The 26,322-nt window shown below is 46.2% G+C and overlaps 1 protein-coding gene across 2 annotated transcripts; it reads right to left on the bottom strand.

Annotated features, from left to right (window-relative positions):
- Window positions 1–787: 787 nt before the first annotated feature.
- Window positions 788–26,322, bottom strand: SCAMP2 (secretory carrier membrane protein 2). Of its 2 annotated transcripts, XM_028743659.2 has the most exons (10): window positions 26,112–26,322; window positions 15,853–15,933; window positions 13,700–13,789; window positions 13,036–13,152; window positions 10,476–10,593; window positions 9,362–9,490; window positions 8,624–8,783; window positions 7,633–7,734; window positions 4,432–4,549; window positions 788–3,076 (listed from the first exon to the last, which is right to left on the bottom strand). In XM_028743659.2, exons 1-10 carry the CDS (start codon window positions 26,166–26,168, stop codon window positions 2,930–2,932), a joined length of 1,119 nt encoding a protein of 372 aa, XP_028599492.2. In that variant the 5' UTR covers window positions 26,169–26,322; the 3' UTR covers window positions 788–2,929. The 2 variants fall into 2 exon arrangements, with proteins under 2 accessions (XP_028599492.2, XP_028599493.2); XM_028743660.2 differs by lacking the exon at window positions 13,036–13,152 and having other exon boundaries at window positions 26,112–26,318.

The raw sequence follows: 26,322 nt of genomic DNA, 5'->3' as shown, positions 1-26,322 counted from the left end.
CATTGGCCAAAACCTGCTTCATCCTTTGAAATTCCCAAAGATTAACAGGGCATTAGCTTTGCACGTGCATTCCCAGGCAACTTGCAATAATCACAAAACAAAAATTTGATTTGGAAAGCAATACCTTTTTAATGCTGAAAGCAAGGAAGACTTAATGCAGCACCACCAACCCCCCCCCCCCTTTGGGGACACCCATCTCTCTGCAAAAGGCTCAATTGCATAACTAACTTGTGTTGCATTAAATACAGTAAATACTTCATTAAAAATAAAAAAAATCCTCTTCTATCTATTGCGTTGTTTGGGCCACATCCAGTCCCTGGACCATCTACCCACTGCTGGCTGGCAGGAGCTTCAGGCAGAAGCTGCTGGGACTGAGCTATGGCCATTCCCTGTATTCTCACTTGCTCTCAGGGTGCCCAGCTGCTGCTGAGAATGCATGAAACTGCTGGTCAGCTGAAGTGTTTGACCCGGGTCCTCTCCCTACCCCTGACCAGTGTGCCTGGCTGATGGGAACTGTGGTCTCTTCCAGATGTTGAAAGGCTCCTTGGCTAGACCTGCATTAAACATAACTTGAGGTCCTTGGTGCATCTAGCCCCGTATTGTTTAATCTGACAAGTGTCAGCCCCTACAGCAGACATGTGCAACCTGTGGCCCTTGGCCCTAAAAGAGAGAAAGCAATAAAATGGGGTTGGCTGGGGTCCAACATCTGGATACTCACTGGCTGCCGACCCTTTGGCTTAAATGGCAGACACATGGCTCTTCAAAAGCAGTCTGATTCACAAGCATGTACTAACAGTCTTGACATTTTTATTTTTGTATCTGAGCACAAAAAGTTTCGACATATACATTTTTACATGAAAAAGATCAGAGAGCTGGAAAATACACCCAGGAAGGGAAGACATTTTAAAAATCTCATTTCTGCCATCATTACTTTTACTCAAAAGGGGGAGGTGGGGAGGGAAAGAGAAAAAGACAGACATCAGCAGATACTTTTCTGGGATGTGATGGGCTACGTTAACCCTTCAGGAGAGAGGTTTGGAAACAATCAAAGGAACTATTTTGGAAAAGACACTGAGATCGTGAAAACAAGCAAAAGCAAAGAAAAACCGTCAGCAAGACTTCCAGTGTCTTACTCCTCTGAACATTCCCTTGTGCTTCCACTGAAAGCAGCCTGCAGGCAGCTCAGCTCACGGAGCCCCATATTTCAGATCAGCTAAGCCAAAGTGTTAAGAGAAATAGCCATGAGTGACAGATCTTTTAGTGACTTAAGAGCACTATTCCTGGTCATCTACATTTCCCCAAGACAAAGCACACCTCTTGGAGACAAGAGTCAAAGCAAGCAAGCATGCAGTTTAGGTGGTGGTAGGCGTGGCTGGTTCTTGCTTCTACACCTCTTTGTTCACACAGGCTAAAATAGTGCTTCCAGTTACACACCCAGCGTACCTCAAGGCATTTCTGAAGCCCAAGTTCAGTTCCTGTGTCTCGCACGTGCTCCTTTCTCTGCCCCTGGTCAAATTACTGCCTCCCCCCCTCGCAAATCTGCCCCTTTCAGTCCATGGGAGCTGCGAGGTTCACAGTTTGCACCACCCATTCAAACAGACTCCAAGGCATAACCTGCAGTTCCAATTCACTCGAGTGAAGCTTAAGGGAATGAATATTCTTCACAGCTTGTGCTCAAGGAGACAAGCAAACGAAAACTAGGGATTCCCTTAGTGTGTGTGTGTGTGAGAGAGAGAGAGAGAGAGAGAGAGAGAGAGAGAGAGAGAGAGAATGAGAGAGAGAGAAGAGTATCAGGATAATGGGGTTCTTCCCCTGGGGTAGAAAAACATGGAAGTATGGTGAAAATAGCCATTCATTTGCTATACCAAAATCACTGCCAATGAAGGATCTTTGCATGGATCACAACTAGGAGCCATGTCACACATCCAGCCAGGCAACGGTTATGTTAAGTCCCCCCTTAGGCAAACAGGCTCTTCAGCTAAGCTTGCCCTTTCTCTTGACAACTCTTGTTTGCCTCCTGGAGTTCCTCATTCCCTGGAGTGCTGGCTGGAGAAGAGGAGAACACCTTGGGGCAGAAGTTGGGATATCAACTGAGATCAGGACAGGATCACAGCAAATAGTGAAAAAACTGCTGAGAGATGATTGCCCCTACCCCTCAAAGCTGTTCTGATATCTCAGACTCCATCCCTGGATCCAAAAACCAGTGTTGCAAGCAAGGAACCTCCAGGGTGGCCATGGACTGGGTGAAGAGTCCCCGACACCCAAAAAATTAAGGCTAGGGTGAAGGATGCGCCCACAAGAATCCACAGGAAGCCACCTTTTGCTGAAGGTGGGGCTGAAGGGATTTTATGCTCTACCAGTCAAGTTACATTTAACGAGGCAGCAGGGCAGAATTAACCAAGAAGGCAGGTCATTTCTCCACTTGCACTCCCTTGGATCACAGAGTAGACGCATAACCAAAACTTGCCCCTTACCATGGCGGTGAAAGATCAGCAACTAATTAAAACCCAAAAGCAAGAAGTGGAGCGACTTCTGATAGCACCCCAAGGGCTGATGTTAGGAAGGAAAAAGTCCGTTCCTCATAGCGGCGTTTAGTGGAAGAGAAATTAAAAAGTGCAAATCTGGCTTCCCCCCAACCCCTGCAACAGAAGGAAGGAGTGAAGGAAATGTACACACCCAGGTCTAAATGGGGAAATATATTTGATTTATGAGATTGGGGGTGGGGAAGAGAACACCATACACTGCCCTGGCCCTTCCCACCGAAGAGACACAGATGCAGGCAGGACAAAGCTCAAGATACGCCTCTTCCAGCAAGTATCTTGGTGCCAAGACTGGTACCCATGGAGAGAGCCTCCTGAACTGTGGAAGACCAGGGAGTGGTGAGAGCAAGTGTGGAAGAGAGCAAGACGCTGGCCCTGTCTGGGGGACTTCAGTTCCCCCGGAAAGCGCTCTGGGCAGCAGTTGAGGCGGCCCCGGCAGCAGCATTCTGGACGGTCCGGTTGGTGAGGATGCCTTGCGAGAACTCCTCCTGGGCCCTCTGGAAGCTGGCGCCCGTCCGGCGATACTGAGAGTGGACCTGAGGAGCAGAAGAGACAAGGCGTCAGCAGGCCCACTTCCCTGCTTCTGCACCTGCCACCCAGAGACCAAAGGCCAGGAGCAGCGAGAGCCACAGTCCATGGACATCTTGTTACCTATTTGGAACACCAAAGGGGCACTATAAGTGTGTGTGTGTGTGTGTGTGTGTGTGTGTGTGTGTGTGTGTGTGTATACACACACACACAAAAGGCAGGTGAAGGATCATGTCTGAATCAAATCAAAAAGCAAAGCAGCACAACACATGTAAGAAACTAGCATTTCAGTGAGGTGACCAGGTGAGGAAATGATCTACTTCTCAGGATGCTAGTTTAACTTACGCAGGCCACTGTTTTCCTTGGGGAAACATTTGAATATGCCACCCCCAATTTGAGGTGGGACTCTCCCAAGCGCGCTTACACTAAACTTGTGGGGGTTATCCCCCCCCTTTCCTCAAAATAGCTCACAGCATACAGGGTCACCCACAGCCCTTCATACTTAGAACCACCCATAGGGTAGGCTGGTGAGGCCCAAGGTCCTCTAGTCAGCAGGGATTTAAATCTGGGTTTCCTGATCCAACACCCAAATCGCACCTCACAGCGGCTCTTCTGTGTCAGATGTATTTCCAGAATGTTTCGAACTGACTCTTTTGCAGGGTGTCACACAACATTTACATGGAAGGTATTCTAGGTTGCAGGTCTCCATGCCTGAATTAAATAGATGCCTTGGCAGAGCAACTGGAATTCGTTTAGGGCAGGGACAGGGAACCTGTGATCCTCCAAATCCCACCAGCCCCAGCCAGCATGGCCCATGGTCAGGGATGTGGCAGCTGTGGTCCAGCAATATCAGTGTTGAGTACAGCACATTTTCCTCGCCACAGGGTTTCAGGCAGCACTCCTCCTGGTGACACTGAAGGGGGTGAACTGACAGCCCTACAGTTCCCACCCCCCCGACCACTGGTTATGCTGGCTAGGGCTGATGAGGGTTGGAATCTAACAACATCTGGAGAGCGCCAGGGTCAGGGAAGGCTTAGTTGTCCAATAGTCACTCTCTCCCATAGCATATATTTTGAAACATCTGCACAGGCCACCAATTTGTCTCCAGACCAAGTTCAAGGTGTTGATGCAATCTCTGAGGTTCTAAATAGCAATTCTCAAGTGTCAGGTTACAATATGTTACTGATACACTGCGGAAGCTGCTGATCAGCCCATCAGCAGTAGGCACTGAAGACACTGAGGAGAGACAGGATGCATGAGCGAGGACAAAACTCCTGCTCCTGGTTCCCTTCTGTAAAGCAGCATGGCAAGGGCTGCAGCCCTGGACTCAGCGAGCAGCATTTCCATCTGGCCCCCAACTCACCTGCTTCAAGAGGAAGAGAGAGAGAACGGAACAGACGGTGAAGAACACAGCCACCACCAGCATGATGATTGCCACTGCCAAGTTATGCCCAGTCTCCGAGAGAGCTGCAATCCAGCCGCTGGAACAGAGCGAGATAAAAACCTGGGTGAGAGAGGCAAGGAGCAAGAAGACTGTGGGCGGTGGTTAGGGGGACAAAATCTATGGACGTAAATTGGAAAGGAGCCCTTCTGAATCGGACCAAAGGCCCACCTCGACCAGCATTCTGCTTACCTGGGTGACTGACCATGTTGATGGGAAACCCAGAAGCAGACAGGGGCAGGGTGGTCCTTTCCAGCCATTGCCCCCAGCAACTCATATGTTTGAATATACCGTGTCTTGAGTAGGGAGTTTCTATTATGGCTGGACAGTTCCAGATGGGACCCAGCTGGAAACTTTCTGCTGCCCCACAAATTCCATATCCATGATCCTTATGCTTTTATAAACTCAGCTGCACACTTTAGTTAATAAATTTTATTATTTTTCACCCTCAGCCACAAATACTTTGTTTGCAGTTTAGTCCTTTAAACGTACATTACCCAGATATGAGAAATATATTGAACTGATTTTAATCGAGAAACCGTGTCTTAAATAAACCAAATTTATTTTCTAAGGAAAGGAAAGGAAATTCTGCGAGGGAGCCCATATTCTGCACATCAATGTGTTTTGCTTTAGCTTCTCTGAACCTTGAATTTTGGACAGTCCTGGATGTCTATCATTGTCTGCAATGACCAAAGACAAAGAGAAGGGAAAATATCATAGGCAGCTGCTTTATACAAAATCAGGCCGTGGGGCTCATCTGGCTCAGCACTGCAGACACTGGAGCACTGAACCCAGGACCTTTACCATGCAAACCCAATGAGCTTACCACTGAGCTATGGCCGCCCCCTGAATCCAAGCTTCTTTGAGGCAGCAGCTATCTACAAACATTCACATAGATTTTGCCTTTCCATTGTGTCCAATGCCAATATCATACAGAGTTCAAGACTAACCAAGCTTTGCTAGAATACACACCGTCTATTAAGGACTTTTTATATATATAAAAAAGTACAAATACTCTCCTGTACAGATGTGAAATCACGACTTTACATGGATGTGCATTGATGTATGTTTACCCAGAAGTAAGAATCCTATTGTGTCCAACTTACTTCCAGGAAAGTGTGAGTGTATGTGCAAAGAAATGTCCCTATAAGACTGTAGACTAAAATGTAATGCCAAAATTATATTTTATTTATACAAATACCCTGTCATTGCCTTTTGGAAACCCAAGCCAGCTGATAAAGCCTACAAGCAACCACAAACATTTAGTAGTTAATCCGAATTTCATAATTTGGGCTACAACTGAAGGAGATGAAGACCTTCTCTTGTTTCATTAGCAATGAGGAAATCATGAGACTAGGCCAACAGGGAAAATTATTTGCTATTCAGGATCGGATTTGGTTAAAATCATAAAAGCAACCAACTCTCTAAAGTCAAGCAGAAAGAAAGAAAGAAAGAAAGAAAGAAAGAAAGAAAGAAAGAAAGAAAGAAAGAAAGTTTTGAGCATGACTAAATGTGATAGTCAGGGATGGCTGGAATATGGCAAAGCCCAGAGGACTTTCTTCTCCAGGCTACATAGAAAAATAAACACAAAGTCTGACCTGAAAGGGCCCCTGAAGCTAAAACTGCCACATAGAATACTGAAGATTATTCACTGATACGTCAATTTTTAGATATATTTTATATATATATATATATATATATATATATATATATATATATATATATATATATATATATATTTTAAGACAACTTTCAGAGGGGAAGCTGGGTCATTCTGTTGCAACAGAAACAACATGGAGTCCTGTGGCCTCTTAATGAAGTGCAATTTATTGTGGTAGAAGCTCATGTAGAAAAGAGCCCATGTCATCAGATGCATGAAATGTTGCATTCAGCTGAGATCACTCTCTCCCATTCAAATACACCCACACATGTGGGAGAGAAAGTAGTACATAAAGGAAACAGAAGACCATGAAATGAAAGAGATCCCACCTCACTTATCTTCAGAGTTGTACATACCTGAGCATTTGATGAAGTGGGCTCTAAGCAACAAGAGCTGAAGTCAGAACACCTCTCTTAAGAAGAGGCGGGGACCATTTTGCACGCATCCAGTTGACGTGCACCTGCCGACGCACAGGTCCTTTTGGACCCAGAAGAGGGCAGAACAGGGGCAGAGTGGGGCAGGCTTATGCATGCTCCACCAACGTGTGTGGAGGCCAGGCAGGGAACCCCCGCGCAAAATAGCTGCCGCCTCTATTTCACTTGCCACCTCTGCAAGTCCCTCGTCACTTCCCACTGGCATATTTTCCATCGGTGGCCCTTCAGATCTTGCTAAACTACAACTCCCATAAGCCCCAGCCAGCATAGCCAGTAGTCAGGGGTGAGGGGAGTGTTGTAGTCCAGCAACATCTGGGAATAGCAGAGGGCAATAGTGGAGCCATGCCGATATATGGACCAAGTTTCCTCCCTTTGCATGGGGTCCCTTCTTTGAGCCCAGAAAGACACCCCATAGACTGGCAAGTAGGGAACCTGTGGCCCTCCTGATTTAGTTCCCCCTCCTCCCAGGCCATGTGTCTGGGGCTGATGGGAGCTGCTCTTTGGCAACATCTGGGACGGCACGTGTGTTCCCCTCCTCTCCTTCAGAGCCTACATGCCCATCTTTTCTCTCTCCTTCCCCACCAGCAGAGTTCACTTTGATTGTGCATCTCTTGAGGAGGTGGATACTGCTGTTGCATCTCACCAATGTGGTGCTGGGCTGAACAAGTGAGAGCAGGCAAGGCGGTGAAGGGCGGGGAGAGAGGTCTCTGCCAGGCAAGAAAACAGGGAAGAGGGACTGCTGAAGGCAGGCAGGCATGGGAGAGCATGCAAGGGAAATGATGGCAAGACGAGGATGCATTAGGAAAGGTTAGAGGAGATACGTGCCTTTCAGGCGAAGGACTTAATAGCAGGAAGCATTGGAGTTAGAGGCGCTTCAGCTGGGATCTGTGGAAGCCGCAGAATAGAAGAGAGAAGCTTTAGAAGAGCACAGCTACAGAGGCCTCACAGGCAACTGTGTGCCTGGATCCAAAGAGGCCCTTTGCTGCCCAGGACTGCCTCTCATTCAGGGTGGCAGCAATTCAGACCTACCTGACGCCCCAGTTAGGAATGCCAACGGTCTGGATGATGTAGATGGCAATCTGGCAAAAAAATACGAAGAAGAAGACAAAGAAACTGAAGGAACTGTCAGACCTGCAAAGAGAAAGAACAGGCGATGTCAAGCCAAATATCATCAGAGGTGCACAAGGGGAACTATGGGATGTTTCTTAGCTAGGGTGCTGAGCCAAGCTGCTGCAAACCTCCAGATCCTGTATAGTGACTGGAAGAGACACAGGGATTCGGTCACTGAAGGAAACTGTTTCTGCTAGCTGTGAGAGTGAGTGTCCCAGGACAGCCAACCTAGAGCCTGGCACTGGCACAAGAGGCCAACCCTTCTTTATGCACGCCAAACATCACCTCCCTTTCTACATGCCCCACCCAACCTACAAGTTTACTCACCAAGACTATGGCTGACCCTATAGATTTATGGTGTCGCAAAGCTTATCGATGGAAGGGAGCAACTTGCCCATTATCTGTGCCAGTGAAGAAGCCTCTGGCCAGCTGTGCCACTAAGGCAAGGGGTAGACACCTGCATCCAGGGTTTTGCCAGATTGGCTCTGTTCTAGTTCTGGTTCTAGTCCAAAACATACGGAGGGAATCAGGTTGTGGAAAGATGTCTTACCCTAACCAACCTCACAAGGTTGCTGCTGCTGAGGGACTACCATACTCTGAAATCCTTGGCCAAAGAGTGAGAGACAACTCAGATAAGCATGTGACCGCTAAAATCTCTCCTCAACCTTTAGTGTATATAATGTTCAACAAGTTTTATAATTCCAAAGTTTTCAAGACAACTTGCTTTGAAACATGTCTGACACACACATTCAGAAGCGGATCCTAAACTTCCAGAATGCATCGCCCTGATACTGCAGTACAGAAATACTTTCATCAATAAAATTACAAACATGCAAAGTTCTCCCAAGGAAAATTACAATCAACCATGTACACTGAAGATCAATTTCCCATTCTGGGATGTGGTACTTGCCTGAAAGCCTTGTAGGCTGGCCGATACCAACAGAGGAAAGCGCAGGGGGTGAATATGACAAACCACAGGATGGAAAGGCCGAAGTCTACCCCTCTTTCGCTTCTGTCTGTGAACCACGCCAGGCAGGCCAGCAGGTTCAGCAGCAGTGTAACTGAGTGGACTGTCCGGGATAAAAAAACAACAGCAAAGTTGATCAGTGAGTAAGCGACCTTTGTAAAGAGTGAGGTGTCTATGAACGAAGATCCAGGACTTCGTGTATGTGTGCGCGCGCTCACCCTGTACCAAAACCAACCTCCCAGTTCGGCACTCATTGTGCCAAACAAGACTGATTCACTTCCTTGGCACTGTTCATTCCAACAGCCTGGAGTCTGGTTCAGACAACCCAATCTTGGCTTTGCGTACATGCAGTTTCCCATCCCCACCATCTCTGTCCTTCAGAAACCCCTTCCACTCTTCTGCATGCTGTGATAAGCCAGGAAACCTTTAGATAACCAAGGTTTCTTCATTATGTCCGCACTGGGAAACTGTGTTACTGTTTCAGGTTTGAAAACAAAGCACAACAGCCACAGACGACTAAAGACATGAACAACATCATGTCTAGCTTAGAAGGACGTGCCATTCTGGGCACTGGGACCCATTCTAATTCCTGTAGCACTTCCAGAGTCAAAAGGCTATGCTGTGACAATCACCCACTCTCCTGAGCAGAGCCTCCCAGCCGCCATCGCCAGTTTTACTCACACATCCACAGGTAATATAGCATCTTGCAAGTCCGCTGGTAGTCGGCTGGGATATCTGCAGAGAAGTCTTGGTAGAAACATGGCTTGACAGGGCAGCTTTTGGGAAGTGGAGGCCAGTTGTTCTGTTTCGCTGCAAGGGCAGAGGGAGGTTTTGCACAGTGATATGGGGAAAGTGGAGGGTTCAAATGATGTAGGCAACCATTTTACAGCAAATGATGCGCAACTGCTGGCGCGCAGGTCCTTTCGGACATGGAAGAGGGAGCGGAACGGGCTTATGTGCCCTCTGCCAAGGAATGGACCCCCACACAAAATGGTCGCTGCCTGTAATAACGCAGTTATATGATTCTAAAAGGTAAAGGTAAAGGTACCCCTGCCCGTACGGGCCAGTCTTGACAGACTCTAGGTGAGTATCTCAGGTGAGATACCCACACTGTAGAAATTGCTCCTAGTACCTACCAGTCACCACATGGAAGCAGAGAAAGGTTCTGATATTTTACTATTGCAGAAGATAAGGCTCGGTAAAATAGTTCTGGACGTAGGTACTATATGTTAGCTTTGAGGCTTTTACAAATACTTATATATACAGATACCTACAAATACCAAGTATCTCCGTTGCTCTAAATAAGTTCGGCAATTCAAGACCGGACAATTAACACCAACTGGTTAACTGGCTACCAGACAGACAGACAAACTGCAGACTAACAGACACGAACGACGGAGCCTACATGCATTAATCACTGATATCAGGGCATTGGACCGTTGCCATAGCAACTGGCTTGGCTGGCATCGCACCTACGATTAGCTCAGCCACAGAGTAATTTACATTCATGAAGGAAATCAACCCCTTCTGGTGTCCAGTTACTCCAACATGTTTGACTTGTTTCAAGGAGCTCTGTGGGTTACAAAACACGACAAGACATGGACATGAAAAGACCTGATCCAACCAGCTCTGCTTATGTTCTTATGACCTGGAATAAGGCAGCTGCCTCTGCTGCTTGGCAGCCTGCTGGACTTGCACATCTATACTGCTTGGAAGAATCCTGACTCCAGGTGAAACAACAACAGCAGAAGGGAGGCACAGAAGAGTTTTAAGAAAATGTTAAATGAAGACTCACGATTGAATCCTGCTGCACTGTTCTGCAGCTCACGCTCCTTCCTGTCCAACTCTGCTGCTTTCCTCTCCAGCTCCTCCTGCTGCTGAAGGAGCCCAGCCTGAGCTGCTGAGGCCACAGCCTGAGTGGAAGGAAGCAAGAACAGTAACAATCATCAGGGGAAATGGAGAGCACAGGGTTCAAAGCAAAGACAGTGAGAGTCTCTAAAAAGAAAACGGAGGCTCCAAACATAATGACATCGAGAGGGGGTGTCGTACGAAATGTAAGCAATCCTTGGGAGGTCTCACTACATGACCAAAAAAAAACCCAGCCCCCCAAAGCCATGCACAGTGGCTGGTTATGCAGATCCTGCACTTTCGCTCTGCAGAGTGGTCTGAAGTAGCAGAGTTAAACCCTTCCTGGTTTTTAATTTTCTGATCATAGGTTTTCTGAATTTTCCTAGAAACCAATAAAGTTCACTATCTCTGAGTGCAGTGAGTTTATTCAAGGATGGATGAATGATTTTTGATGACACTGCACCCAGGTTCCTTCTAAGAAACATCAGCTTATGGATGCAACAAAACATATTAGAACTGCATAAATGGGAGCTTTCATCAACATTTTACCCTCTGTTGGAAAACATGCCATTCCCCATGCCCTGCAAAATATCTCCCTTAATTATGTTTTTCTGCTTACTCACAGAATTGTAGAGTTGGAAGGGACCCCAAGGGTCATCTAGGCTAACCCCGTGATGAAGGAATCATAACTAAAACATACGTGACAGATGGCCCTTCAACTTCTGCTTTACAACCTCCAAGGAATGAGAGTTCACACCCTCTCGTGGGAGTCTGTTCCGGTGTTGAACAGCTCTTGCTGTCAGAAAATTATTCCTGATATTTAGTCCAAATCTCCTTCCTTGTAACTTGAAGCCATTGGTTTGAATCCCACCCTCCAGAGAAGGAAACCAAAAATGCTCTACCCTCCATGTGAAAGCCCTTTAGATATCTGAAGATGGTTATCATATCTCCTCTCAGTTTCCTCTTTCCTAGGCTAAACACACCTAACTCCTTCAACCATTCCTCATAAGGCTTGGTTTCCAAACCCTTGATCATCTTTGTTGCCGTCCTCTGCACATGCTCTAGCTTGTGAATATCCTTCCTAAATTGTGCTGTCCAGAACTGGACACAGTATTCTAGGCATGGGCTAACTAAGGCAGAATAGAGCACGACTATTACTTCTCTTGATCTGGACACTAGACTGCTGTTGATGCAGCCTAGAACAGCATTAGCGTTTTTCCCTGCTGCATCACCCTGTTGACTCATCTTCAGCTTGTGGTCTACTAAGACCCCTAGAGCCTTTTCACACATACTACTGGCAAACCAGGTGTTCCAGGTGTCATCTTGAATCACAATTCTGTCTTCTACAGCATTAGCTACTCCCTCAAGTTTGGTGTCATTTGCAAAATGGATGAGCATCCCCTCAATTCCTTCACCCAAGTCATTTATAAAGATGTTGAGTAACAACCGGCCCAGGACAGAACCCTGCAGCACTCCACTTGTCCCTTGTTTCAAGGATGATGATGAAATATTAGTGAACCAGCTACAAAGCCACCTAACTGTTAGCTTGTTCAGGCCACGTTTTGCCAGTTACTCCACAAGGAAATCTAGGGCAATTTGTCAAAAGCCTTTCTGAAATCAAGATAAAGTACATTCATAGCATTCCCCTGATCCAGTAAGCTTGTAACTCTATCAAAAAAAGAAATGAGATTTGTCTGGCACAACTTGTTTTTGAGAAACCCATGTCTTAGTAATAACAGTAACCCTTTCTAAGTGCTCACAGACTGACTGTTTAATTATCTGTTTTAGGACCTTTCCTGGTAACATCAAGCTCACCAGTCAGTCGTTACCTGGGTTTTCTCCCCCCACTCCTTTGAAGATGGGGACATCTGCCCGACTCCAGACTCAAGGGACCTCACCTGTTCTCCAATAATTCTCAAAGATTCTACACAAAGGCTCTGAGATTACATCTGCAATCTCCTTTAGTACCCTTTGATGCAGCTCACCAGGCCCTAGAGATGTGAGTTCATTTAAAGTAGCTGGGTGTTCCCTTACTACCTCTTTTTCTATACTGGGCTGCAGCTCCCTCCTTGCATCATTTATTCTGTTATCACCAGGTTGAGCACTGCTTTCCTTGTGGGTGAAGTCAGAGGCAAGTAGGTGCGGAGCAGTTCCAGCTTCTCTCTGTCACCCAAAAGCATTTCTCTGTCTTCTCCATGCAAGGGACCTCCTACATTTTAAAGACCATTCCAAGCAACATTAAACACCATTCCCTTCTTCCACAGAGGGATGGACTAGATGACACCTGAGGTATCTTCCAACTCTGTATGATTTTAGCCACACTCACTGTGCACATGTAAAGCACACGGCTTCACCCAAAGAATACTAGTTCCTAGGATTCTTTAGGGAAAACCCATGGCTTTTAAAGTGCTTTAAATGTGTGGATGTGGGCTCTGTGATCAGAAAAGGATCGATATATTGGGGAGACATCTCACCTTCCTGTGGGTTTCCCTGCCCTCCCTTTTTACCTGATGTTTACCCTGAGAGCTGCCGTCTTCTCCAAGCAACCTCTGCCTCTCTGAGCCTTCTGAGCTTGCCGAGATGAACTTAGGAGTCAGGTACTTGCTGGCCTGTCTAAGCAGCAGCTGCAACACACAACTAGGCTGGGTCTAAACTCACTGGGTGGGTCTGGCCTGATCACTCACTGGAACTAAGGCACTAAGGCTCTTTAACAAGTTAGATTATGAGACACACAAAAATGGAAGCACAGGTGGGATGGGGGCAGAAGGAGAGGCGCCGTGGGTAAGCTCTCTCACACATGCACAAACAAAGACACAAAGACACACACAAAGAGTCACAAGGGCCAGGGCTAGTGACCCTGTGGCTCTCCTAGTGCTCATCTGGACTACATAAACCCTGATCAGTGTGCCACTAGCAGAAAAGCATGGGGCAGCAGGGCAGCTTTAAAGTCTGGGCCATTCTAGTCAAGGGGGTGTCACAGGATGATAGGAATTTAGAAGTCTTGAATTTGGATCTTGGGTCACAGGGAACATTTTTGTAAAGCACACTCCACCCCAGTCCTTGCCAAGAGGGAGATGGGTGCATCCCAATAAGAGGAGAGCTTAAGCAATACATTTCCTAGTGATCAATCAGCCCTCAGGGCACCACCCAGGTGTGGTGGGAGGTCTTTACCTGTGGGGTGGGTTCCACCGAAGGCTGCAGCACAGCAGGTTGCGAAGGCCCAGTGGGCTGAGCAGCTGGAACTGTCTGAGCCACATTCGTCTGAGTCAAGAGAAAGGAAAACATCAGAAGGCTGTGAGGGACGAGCTGGAAGGGCTTCTGGCTTTACTGTTGTGGAAGCACCAGGCAGACAGCCCACCCCTCTTCCCAGGGAATGTGGGGGTCCCCTAACAAATCTCAGCACCCCAGGAGGACTTGAGGGATGCCATGATCGTTTAAAGTAGTATGATATAATAAATAATAATAATAATAATAATAATAATAATAATAATAATAATAATAATAATTTATTTATACCCCGCCCATCTGGCTGGGCTTCCCCAGCCACTCTGGACGGCTTCCAAAAAAATATTAAAAGACTATAATACATCAAACATTAAAAGCTTCCCGAAACAGGGCTGCCTTCAGATGTCTTCTAAAAGCCTGGTAGTTGTTGTTCTCTTTGACATCTGTTGGGAGGGTGTTCCACAGGGCGGGTGCCACTACCGAGAAGGCCCTCTGCCTGGTTCCCTGTAACTTGGCTTCTCGCAGTGAGGGAACCGCCAGAAGGCCCTCGGTGCTGGACCTCAGTGTCCGGGTAGAACGATGGGGGTGGAGACGCTCCTTCAGATATACTGGACCAAGGCCGTTTAGGGCTTTCAAGGTCAGCACCAACACTTTGAATTGTGCTCGGAAACGTACTGGGAGCCAGTGTAGGTCTTTCAAGACCGGTGTTATGTGGTCTCTGCGGCTGCTCCCAGTCACCAGTCTAGCTGCCGCATTCTGGATTAGTTGTAGTTTCCGGGTCACCTTCAAAGGTAGCCCCACGTAGAGCGCATTGCAGTAATCCAAGCGGGAGATAACCAGAGCATGCACCACTCTGGCGAGGCAGTCCACAGGCAGATAGGGTCTCAGCCTGCCTACCAGATGGAGCTGGTAAACAGCTGCCCTGGACACAGATTTGACCTGTGCCTCCATGGACAGCTGTGAGTCCAAAATGACTCCCAGGCTGCGCACCTGGTCCTTCAGGGGCACAGTTACCCCATTCAGGACCAGGGAATCCTCCACACCTGCCCGCCTCCTGTCCCCCAAAAACAGTACTTCTGTCTTGTCAGGATTCAACCTCAATCTGTTAGCCGCCATCCAACTTGGACTGCTTGTATAGTTCAAATGTGCCCCAGAAAGGCACTTACTCCAAAGTCCAGTCCAACCTTATTACTAAGACCACAAAAGATACTACCATGAACATATTGTTGTTGTTGTTTTACTAGCCTGCTAGTCATGCTGCCTGGGAAGCTCTTGGCTCTGCTGCCAGCCATGAAACACAAGCTAAAGAAGTGTCTTCTGTCAAATGTACTGCTGGAGCAGGGGAAGTGTGTCCTGTCTCTCTTCTGCCAACCTGCTTAGTTTCCATGCAGGCAATGGAGGAGGAACGGGGCAATCCACCTCCCCTCTGCCAGCCCATTCAGTCACCTGCATGTGGTAGCCTGAAGGGGCTACCAGGTGCACCGCTGTTGAATGAAAGCTGGGTTTAATCTGAAGCCAATGGCTGTTTTGGAAAGGAGATTTCTCTGACTTCCATATGACGCCCATCTATGTTTCCGTGGCCCAGGAGAATCCAGGGGCGTTATGTATTACCTTTTCAAAGAGAATCAGTTAGAAACAAATCTTTTTCCAAGCTACTGTCAATTTAGGGGAACTTTTATTAGCAAGACTGACTTACTGGCAAACTGAAGCCAAGGATTATGACTCAAGCCTGCAACTTACACCTTAACATTATCTCCGTTTTGTGCTACTTGTACGAAATCTTTGTGAACTGTCCCCAAGACCGCTGTGATGACAACAAACATTGGTTAACTTACTATTAGAAACCAATTCATACAAAATTCCAAATATACATTATTAATATACATTGCGTTGTATTTTCTGCATTTCTGTGACAGCACGTGGTCAATGTGAAATAATAAAACAAATGCTGAACTGAGCCTCTCCCTGTGCACTAAAAGGGAGAGGTGCTTTGTAGGCCCAGAAAGTGAAGCATGCTGATCCTTGGCAGTTTCAAATAGATCCCTCCATGAAGGCAGCCTTGCTAGCTGGCTCAGGGCCTGACCCCATGCTGCACTTACCAGCCGGGAGCTCTCAGAGAAGGGGTTGAATTCATCCAGGCCACCCTGGTTAGCATGTGCCAGTTGCGTGACTGAAGGATCCTGGAAGAGAAGAGGGGGAAATGCTATTTAACACATGGCAACTCCTGATAAGTATGTGCAGTTGGGTGTTTACACCGGTAGACAGGGCATGCATGCATGCTGCTCTTTATGTGTAAAAATTGCCTGTGAACTTCCTTTGTCCTTGCTCACTCCCAACCCAAACACAGTGGGATTTGCCCTCCTCCCCAGCCAGCTAGAATTGCTAAAACACCAAATCCACACACCCTCTTGACCATACTTCCTAATTATTTATTTTAAATGCATAGGATTTTACAAGAGTTATAAAAGCAACAGACAGGCCACTGCTCCCAAAGAGCTTACTGTCCAGAATAGAGATACAGTAGTAAGGAATAGAGAGGGGAGAATGTGGCTGACTGTCGTTACACTAATTTAAAGCTTAACTGGGCAGAGAATGAAGTTTAAAGTAAACCAAGGTTTCGAGGAGGAAATTGACATGGGGTTGTAGCTGTAAAGCATTGTTTCAGGAAGAAGGAGATGATCAACTGAGGATGACTGTATTGGAGGGGCAGAGGTCACAAATGGGAACAGAACAAGAAACAAGGGTCAAATGATAAGTTGCAGAAACCCTCTGACTCACTCTGAAAGTGGTTTATGCTGGATACAGGAGAGAATGGAAAGCCAATGAAGGGATCTGGAGAGAGAGGAAATGCAGGATTCCTGGAGCAAAGTTTTTGCCTAAAGAGAACTAAGATAAAGAAAGTGGTGTCCCTTTCCATTTAGTGGTGCAGGACCCCTTTTGCCATGGGATCACAACAACTTTTTCCACCTTGTGGGCTGGGCAGACTGAGTGACAAAGTTCCACACAAATGCCTAGATGAAGCATCCCTTGAGTGCCCAGGGGAAAGTTCACTCCTAACTGCTTTGTTTACAGCTGTACAGCATATTTTAGAAATAGTCATATAAATCCAAACATGCAAAAATGGAAGTGGCTGGCCTTGCCTCCAAACAAATAATGAATCAGATTAAACTGCTCACACATGACCAAGCAGTGAGAATCAGACTGTAAGCAACAACGGGAGAGGAGAGCGTGTGCTGCAAATCAGTCCAGAGAGAGGAGGCCTGTGGTGCTGGGCAAAAATCTAGTCTCATCCCAGCTTTCATCTGCACGCTGCAAGCTCTCGTTTAATGAATAACTGCAGGCAAACAGCCTGAGCCCTGACACTCCTTGCATAAGCATGTTGTTGCACAACCTCATGAATCACTCCAGGAAGAAGAAACAGGTGCAAGCCAACCAGTGACAAAGGCTGTGGTCTGATACAAGTGTACCAGGGAGGATGCTCCTGTTGGCCAGAGGGACCTACACATAGCAGAGGATCTGTTTTGCAAGCAGAATATACCAGGTTCAATCCCCCACATCTCCAGGTAGGACTGGGAATGTCCCTTGCCTGAAACACTGACAAGATGCTGCCAGTCAGTGCAGAGCTAGATGGACCAATGGTATAAGGAGGCTCCCTCTACTCCTAAGTAAACATCCACAGGGCTGGGTTGCACATTCCTTTGCCTTGCACGCTAACAGGTGCAGACTCAAGAGGGAAAAACTAAGGGACCCAGTAAGGTTTTTGCACTTACTTAAGGAGGTAGCCATCACATCAGAAAAATGATGAACCAGAGCCAGTGTTAGAAACTGGAATAGAAAAGCTATTTGCCACATGGCTCCTGGAACCTGGGTTAAGGGCACAAAAACCAAGTGGCTAGTTGCACAAATGCAGCAGCACTTTCCATTTACTTTTTCATAGAGAATTTATTTGGTTCTTTTTGCAATTTGTGGTACTGTATTTGGAGGATTGTAACCAGCTATAGCAAAACAGGTCATACAGAGAGCACAGAAGGACTTAAATTTAGGCATGTATAGGACAGTAACACCTAGTGAACTTCATGGCTGAGTGGGGATTTGAACCCTGGTCTCCCAGGTCCTAGTCCTCCTGACACTCTAACCACTAGAACGCACTGGCTCTCACCGGGTGGAGTCTTTTTCTTTCAGTTTGCAAAGTCACAGCTTCTGTGATGGGTGGAGTTGTCCATCCGGCCCACATAACACGATTATTTTCAAAGTTCTAATTTATGTAAAGGAAAGCACTTCCTTTACAGTTAGGTGATACTCCACCACTTCTAAAAACAATATTTCCAGCATGATAATATCCTTTAAGAGATGTGGTGAGCAGAATTGTACACAGCATCCAAGTGCAGCTGCACCATAGACTTGTATAAGGCCATTATATTTCCAGCTCTACTTTCCAGCCTTTTCCTAACGATCTCTAAAATATAGTTAACCTCTTTTTACCACTGCCACAACCTGGGTCAACATCTTAATTGAGTTATCCACTATGACCCTAAGATCTCGGTTCTTGTTCAGTCCTACCACCTCAGACCTCAATAGCATATATGCAATGCTAGGATATTTTGCCCCAGCATGCATCACTTAAAACTTGCTCACACTGAATCAGATTTATCATTTTAATGCTCATTCACCCAGTTCAGAGAGATCCTTTTGGAGTGCCTCACATCCTCTTGTAGTTGAAAACTACGCTGAACAACTTGGTGTCATCAGTCATCTTTGCTAACTCAACTCCAGGAGGAGCTAGAAAGATGCTCTGTCTCCTGCTGCAGACAGGTTCAAAAAACAGACAACACACATCCAGTAAATCTCACTGGCAGTCAGAAATATGCAGGACTGGAACCAAGAACTAGATCAGAATGGTTTTCTTATATATTTCAAGATATAAGAATATCTATTCTACTTACACTCCTCCCTCCATACCAAACACGCCATCAGATGCACAAAAGCAAACTTCAGAGTGGCTAGGTACACAGGAACAGACACCCCCCCCAAAAAAAAATACTGCTTTTTGTCATAATTTGCAGCATGCTCTCTCCACCCCATGCTCAACCTGCATTCCTAAAAAAAAAAAAATGCAGTAGAATCCAAGTAAAGGGGGTAAACCTTTATTCTTCCAAGCCAGCCAGCAAAAATATTATTAGGAGAAGAAATGAAAGGCAAACAAGAAAGGAAGCACTGTTTTACTGCTAGAACCATTTCACTTTTGAGAAGCAAGATCACCAAGAGAGATCCCTTAATCAGCCAGCCCTCCTGCTTCCCCCACCTCCAAAAGATAGAAACAATCCATTAAGTATTTGCAGCTTGCTTGCTTGTTTGCAAACCACAGCATGTCTTAGTAAAAGACTGAAAGGGGGGGGGGGGAATCAACCAGATCTCCCCTCCTGCAACTGTGTGAAAGAGCTTCTTCCCATTTTGCTTACTTATGACAACTGTACAACAATGGAAAGGTTTCCTCTTCTCAGCACATCAAAAGCCTTCCTGAAAGGGAACAGAAGTTGCCCTCGGCTCTCCTGCTGAGATATCATTTGCAAACCACTTGATTGGAAAGCTCAACTTGCTTGCTAGGTGGCACTCCTGAGTCCCGCCCCCCCCCCACCAAAAAAGACTGATAACTGGTTAATTTCAACTGCTGACCAGCACATTAAACTGATGGGAGCTGAGAGAGCAGTAAGGCAGACTGCAGACATTACAAATATTTCTGAGTGATCAAGCTGCACCAATGCCAGAGCACAGCACCAGGCAGAGGGGAGACTTTGGCTTGATGGAAAGAAGACGAAGACAGACGTTCAAAGCTCTGGCTGTGATGCAAAATGGATGGTTGTATTTCCTATTGCAAAACTTCTGGAAGCAAGTTGCAGTGTCACTGGTGTCACCAGCAGTTTAGCTTTCCAAATCTTGCCTAGCGTGGAACATAAGAAGCTGCTTTTTTCAGACTCAGGCCACTGGCTCCTGTCTTCTCCAACCTGACTTGCAGGGGCCCCTGAAGGCCTCAGACTGAGGACTTGCCCACCCACACCAAGTGAATTTAACCTGGATATTCCATATATAATGCACATAACCACTAAAATACGACCTCTTGCTTGCATTTAGAAATCTCCCCACCCCAATTCTTCCTACGTCTAGTGATATCTTCCCTAGATAACTGTGTTCTTGTGAAGCTGTTGTGAGCACACTGCTTGTCTTAATCTAGACTTTTAGCTCTTAAAAGTGAAGCAAAATACAAGTAAGTATCCATTTAAAAGTCACAAGATCTCCCTGCGAAGTTATGCCAGTCTAAAGATTATAGACACAGAGCAGAGCCATATCTGGAAATCAGGAGCAGGGCTCATAGAAGTGGTTTTCACGCTAGATATAAATTATTCTTTAGAATTTGCAGGAAGTACAAGAGATGTGAGAAGGCAGGTTTAATTTAAGAAGGTAGACATGCACAGACACTGATCTAGCTCACCCTTAAGCAAACCTGTATTCCCCCCCATTGCAGAAACAAAATCAGGAAAAGACTACAGTGCCTTCTGCTCAGTAAAATGATTTGCACATGGTCTATCACAATCAAGGTAGGGAAGCCCACAATCACAGCTCATAAGCCATAGAAGGTTTTAGCTTAATGTGATGGGAGTCTCTTAGATGCCAACATGCAAGAATAGGAGATACAGGCAGGCTGGCTAGAAAGTGGAGATGAATCCTCAGGGCTCAAAAAGTTGACTCCAGATGGCTAGTCTACGGGAGTAAAAAAAAAAAGCTGCGTAGTAAACAGCTCAATTTAAGGCCAATTCTGTCAAGTAGCTACTACAGAGTATTCAAAAACAGGTTTTTGTTTTAAAAATTATTTTAATTATGTTTCTCTAAAGTAAATGACAAACGATTTGCTTTTTGGAGGGGGAGAAAAACAATGGCCATCAAAGCAGAAGCAAAGGGTAATCAATGTCCCTGGAACATTGTAGACTTTTGTTAGTCTTTATGGCATCACAAGACCTTCTGCTGTCTTCCCTGCAAGAGGCTAACATAACCACCTTCAGGAAAGTGAGGTAACAGTGCTTCTGTTAAAAGCAATAAGTGGGTTACTACAGAAGCTTCCAATTTCATTATGCAAGACCAGGCTTCCTCAACCTCAGCCCTCCAGATGTTTTGAGACTACAACTCCCAGCATCCCTGACCACTGGTCCTGCTAGCTAGGGATCATGGGAGTTGTAGGCCAAAAACATCTGGAGGGCCGAGGTTGAGGAAGCCTGTGCAAGACTCACTGCTAGACTTTAAAAAGGATCTAATTCCAAGATAACATGAAAACATGGGTTTCATTTGAGTTCAGATTTATTCTTCATCCTGTTCGCATCCCAAGGTACCACTGTACCAAGAAACAGAGCGAAAGGAAGCTTTCTAGCGGTGACCCGTTTCTGGCAATTTAGGGTTGGGAAAATCTCCTAAGCACCTCTATGGGAAGGCAGATGCTGTCCCTTGAATGCTTCCTGTGAGTTGCCCCCATGGCAGAATGACATGTTCTCAAGAAGTAGAATCAAAAGGAAGCGCAGTACCATGGACGACTCCTGGGTAGAAAAGCCTATCAGCTGTTTTCACACACAAAGTAGTGCTATGTAAAACACCAGCACCCAGACCACGACACCTGGTCCACCTTCACAGAGAAACACAGTTCAACCGGGGCATCACTCACCACCTCCAGACTGCTCAGATCATAGGTGGTACTATGGAAAAACCATCCCTGCTCTTTTATTTTTATCATTTTATTCCCTCGCCCCACCATCTTATTTTTTTTGCATAATTTTCATTTGTTTTCAGATTTATGTGTAAATAAAGAAAAAGAAAAGACCCCAGGGTTGTCACATGGTGATGATCAACATTCATTTCCCCCCCTCTTTTTTTAAAATGGCAAGTATTTATAATGAAAATAGATACAACTACAGAAGAAAAAAGGGGGGACTTGATGGGGGGGGGAGTATTGATCGAAGGAGAGAAAGGCAAATAAACATGTTTTATTAGATCAGTGCTAGCTCAGTATCTATGCAATTTAATTGGATAAAATCTGTGCAAGTGTCCCTATTACTAAAACATTTTGAAGAGTTAAAACACATACAGTCTTTGTTTTCTGTGGTGAATGCAGGTACCATCCTAGAAGAGGCACTGAAGTGGGAAGTGCCTCTTCCAAAACACTGCCTCCTATCTGTGGTTTTTACTTTAAACAAAAGTACAGTAGTAAATACTGTTTGAAATTGAAAATATGTTGATCAATTGCCTTTTTACTAAATTTTTAATCAATTAAAAATTACAGCCTTAGAAAGCACATACACAACTTAAGTATAAAAGGCTCAATACCATACACAGTCCAAGGAAAAGAATGTTGAAAAACACCTTTTAGTAACTAGAACAACAGGAAAGGTCTCTATGCTATTGTTAGCTTTGTTGCAGTTTGCCGACCCTTTAAACTGGAAGGCTTCAACAGCTGATTGCCACAAAGCAACCTTGGTTCCCACATGGGAGTTCAGAACTGCAGCTACCCGAATAGCTTGATCTGCACACTGCTTTGCACACCCACACCCAGGTCTCCAAGATTAAAACGCTGGATCGGGAGCCATCTGCCAACTCCTTTGATAAACAAAGGCATGTTTCAGAGATGGCCAGCACTGCCAATGTTGTTTAGTAAAATATGAGTGACACTCTGGGAACAGAAAAGCTCCTAGGGAGATTCATTCCCCTGAAAGCTGAAAAGAGAGCAGTGCCCATCAGTTTCATATATGAACCCAAAGTTTCGACAAGGAAAAAGAAAAAACACTGTAGTGCTGGGGGAGAATGCATCACTTGAGCAGGAATGGGGAACCTGCAGATGTCCAAGCATGCTAGATTGCAACTCCCATCATCCCTGACTGTTTGGCCATGCTGGCTGTGACTGGTGGGAGTTGGGAGTCCAGAACACCTGGAGAACCACAGGTTTGCCACACTGGCTATAAAACCAGCTTATTCAAGACAAGGTTGTTTTGCAGCAGTGCCACCTGACACAATTGTAACAACTGCTTCATCCCAGCGGCCCAGCCCTTCCTACCTGGGGGCTTCAACAACTGAGGATCCTTGCTGGCAAAGAAGAAGCCCTTCCCTAGTAAGTGTGTCTGACTTGCTAACTTGGAGGCATTTACAGTGGTACCTCGCAAGACGAATGCCTCGCAAGACAAAAAACTTAATTTCGTCTTGCGAGGCACCACTGTATTAGGCCAGATTAACACTGTAATTAAAATGCATACACATGCAGAACAGATTATATATTTTACAACCTTTTGGGTTTTACTCGGAAATAAGGCCAACTAAATTCAGTGGTAATTTCAAGGAAATGTGCATAGGATTGCACACTTTCTCTAGCACAAGGGTGGTGAACCTGTAAACCTAAGGAGCTTAGATTCTCAGCCTGCCTAGCCAATGGGAGTTGTAGTCCAGCAATAGAGTGCAGTAGGTTCCCTGCTCCTACTTCAATATAGCCAGATTGTGTAACAGGGAGATCTTGCGAGAGCCTGTGGTGAGGAAAAGGCACTATACCTGACACACTTTAAGCTCAACCCCGCAGTGTGGTGAGACAGCACATAGTAAATGCAGGTGGCATGACTTTTCTTCTTTGAAGGCCTGATCTTACGTGTGAAATTAGCCTTGTGATATGGCTTGTATACAGCACTTTCACACAAGTTGTTTGTATCAGTTGTAGTGAGAACCCCTGGAACTAAGGGTGTGTGGGTGTGCTTCTGACAAAGAGCTTGCTGTGTGGAGTAGCCCATGTGGTTGTGTCTTCAAGAAGTTTCTGCCCTGCTGAAGGCATGTGTTAATCTGGCCTAATACAGTGGTGCCTCGCAAGACGAAATTAATTCGTTCCGCGAGTTTTGTCGTCTTGCGATTTTTTTCATCTTGCAAAGCACGGTGTCAGGAAAGTTTTGGAAAAGCTTCAAAAATCACCAAAGTCTTTAAAAACCTCAAAAAAGGCTACCACACCGCGTTCTATGAGTTGCTCCTCGAAGTCAAGTCGCAACTGTATTAACGGTGTTAAGAAAAAGGAAACAGACTTGCAAGACGTTTCCGTCTTGCGAAGCAAGCCCATAGGGAAAATCGTCTTGCGAAGCAGCTCAAAAAACAAAAAACCCTTTCGTCTTGCGAGTTTTTTGTCTTGCGAGGCATTTGTCTTGCGAGGTACCACTGTAATGATTCTTAAGACATGCTTAAAGTCATAAATGTTGATAAAGATGGATTCAAAAAAGGAACTCTGTAATCAAAGGAAAGTTCTGCGGCTTAACTCTGAAGAACCAACTTAAGCCATTAATTATGCTCCTTTAAACCCAGGCACATCAGACTGAATTGACCAGATACAGAGTGGAGGGCAGTCCAGCTTCTCTGTGCAGTCCTATGTGTGTTCAATCAGAAGTCAGTCCCACTGCATTCAGTAGGGCTGACTACCTAGCAAATATGTTTAGGACTGCAAATTCAGTGTCCTAAAAGAATCAAAACTACATTATGAGCTTCCGTAGTGGGCAGTAATGTTCCCACCCATCTCATGTACACCTGAGAAGCATCAGATGTAGGAGGGCAGAGTCAAAGCAAAGTAGCAATATGACAGTGATGTGCTAACAGGAAAAGCAATACTGGAGAAACTGAAGAAGAGTCAAAGCTGTTATAAACAAGCCAAAAGGATTACGATTTCCCACAGCAACAGTAGAATTAGCACTCAATTTCACCCCATTACACAAAGAGGTGTTCAGATCAATGAAGCTGGGTGCCTGGCAGCCAGACAGCTCTGCAACAGGTAGCCAATCTGGCAGTCTCCAGATGTTGCCGAACAACTTCCATTGATACTGATCACTGGCCATACTGGCTGAGGCAGGTGGGAGTCCAACAGTTTAGTGAGGGCAACAGGTTCTTCACCCCTGCTTGACAGAAGCAGCTGGCATTTGCAATAGACGTGTTGGTAAGTTGTCATTTATTATTTGCTTAAGTGCCTAAAGCACACTATGCACTGTACATGATGAATGGTTAAGCTGTCATATAATAATTGTAAAAGTGCCTAAAGGATACCGGGCACTGGGCATGAATTCAAACCTAGAAATTCCTACCTACAGGCTTATAATCTAAAATTTAAAAAGTGTACTTATCAAGTAGAACTGTTAACAGTATGCACACATGCAACTCTGCCCCTTTCAAGAGATAATGCAGTGTAGTAACCTGGTGTGTGTTCTTGACAGAGCAGCTCAGGAAAGGAAACTGCAACACCACTACGGAGCATTGCTCGTGATTCTGTCATGAGAAAGAGCAGCAACCTCTGCCTGGTACAAGTCAACGAATTAAGAAAATTGCTACAAACTCCAGAGTGTACAAAAATTACAGCTCCCCAAAAGTGTCAATAAGCAAACACTCCTTTTCCTCAACAATGAAGATACAGTTCTGCCTCCCTGCCACTTGGTTCTCAAAGGAAAAACCTGTTTGCCAAGACAAAATTTGTGTTGAAGGATGGACATGCCCCCATCCCATCCTCAGATGATCCCGTGTGTTAAGAAACAACAGTCTATGAGATGGGTAAGCTTAAAAGCACAAGCTTTGGTTTTCTGTTAGAATTAAGGTAACAGGCCACATCCATTCATAACTGAAGAAGCCCCAAATCTTGTCTCAGGCCAGACTGGAAATTACCTTGGGCTTAAATCCGTAACTTCCCTTTCCCATTCCTGCAGTTCATTGTGATATAACACCTGCTTCTGGAGGGTTTGTTATGTTCACTGGGCAATGAAGAGACATGTGACCTCTTATTTTATTTATCAATTCCCTCATTCATTGCATTTTCATTCCAAGGAGCTCAGATCCCCAAACTCCTAGCTCTTCCCAGTTGTTGTCCATCTGACCCAGCCTAACCCCTAAACCATAAGGCAGGCTTCCTCAACCTCGGCCCTCCAGATGTTTTGAGACTACAGTTCCCCTCATCCTTGACCACTGGTCCTGCTAGCTAGGGATCATGGGCGTTGTAGGCCAAAACATCTGGAGGGCCGCAGGTTGGGGCTGCCTGCCATAAGGGGTGACTGAGAAACAGGGCTTCTTGGTTCGAGGGCCAACACGGAGCGAGCTTACTTAAGCCCGGCTCGCTTCAGGCCCTGCCACCTCTGGGGCCACAAGGAGCGGGAAGGGGGTTTGCCGCCCTCCTGCTCCCACGGAGACCCCTCCACCCCGCCCCCACCCCGGGGCTCTTTTGCATTCGAGGGGGCCAGAGCCGAGGGGCGCCCGTGGGTCTCCCTCCCTTCGGGGCGTGGCCTGAGGCCTCCCGCCGCCACAGGTGTTCCCTTCACACCCCGCTCACCTGGAAGGGGTTGACGTCGACGGGGTCGGCGAAGGGGTTGGTGTCGAAGGCCGACATGGCTGCTGCCGCCGCCGCCGCCGCCGCTGCTCTCCGAGACTCAGCTCCGCCGCACCGGTTCTCAACCCGGTCCGCTCCCTGGAAACGGCACACTTCCGGGACCAGGGGTCTCCTCCCCGCTCCTCCTCCGCCTCTTCCCTCGCGCGCCTGCGCA

The sequence above is a fragment of the Podarcis muralis genome, chromosome 9 (genome assembly GCF_964188315.1).
Source record: "Podarcis muralis chromosome 9, rPodMur119.hap1.1, whole genome shotgun sequence".
Taxonomy (NCBI): Eukaryota; Metazoa; Chordata; class Lepidosauria; order Squamata; family Lacertidae; genus Podarcis; species Podarcis muralis.
This window is presented reverse-complemented; position numbering and strand designations above follow the sequence as displayed.

What these genes read in the sequence shown, in the direction of transcription:
- SCAMP2 (XM_028743659.2), bottom strand. Translation starts at nt 26,168, where the DNA reads ATGTCGGCCTTCGACACCAACCCCTTCGCCGACCCCGTCGACGTCAAC. An exon ending in TCTCTGAGAGCTCCCGGCTG is followed by an intron (nt 13,790 to 15,852) that starts GTAAGTGCAGCA and finishes CTCTTGACTCAG; the next exon opens with ACGAATGTGGCTCAGACAGT. An exon ending in CAGTGCAGCAGGATTCAATC is followed by an intron (nt 9,491 to 10,475) that starts GTGAGTCTTCAT and finishes CTGCCCTTGCAG; the next exon opens with CGAAACAGAACAACTGGCCT.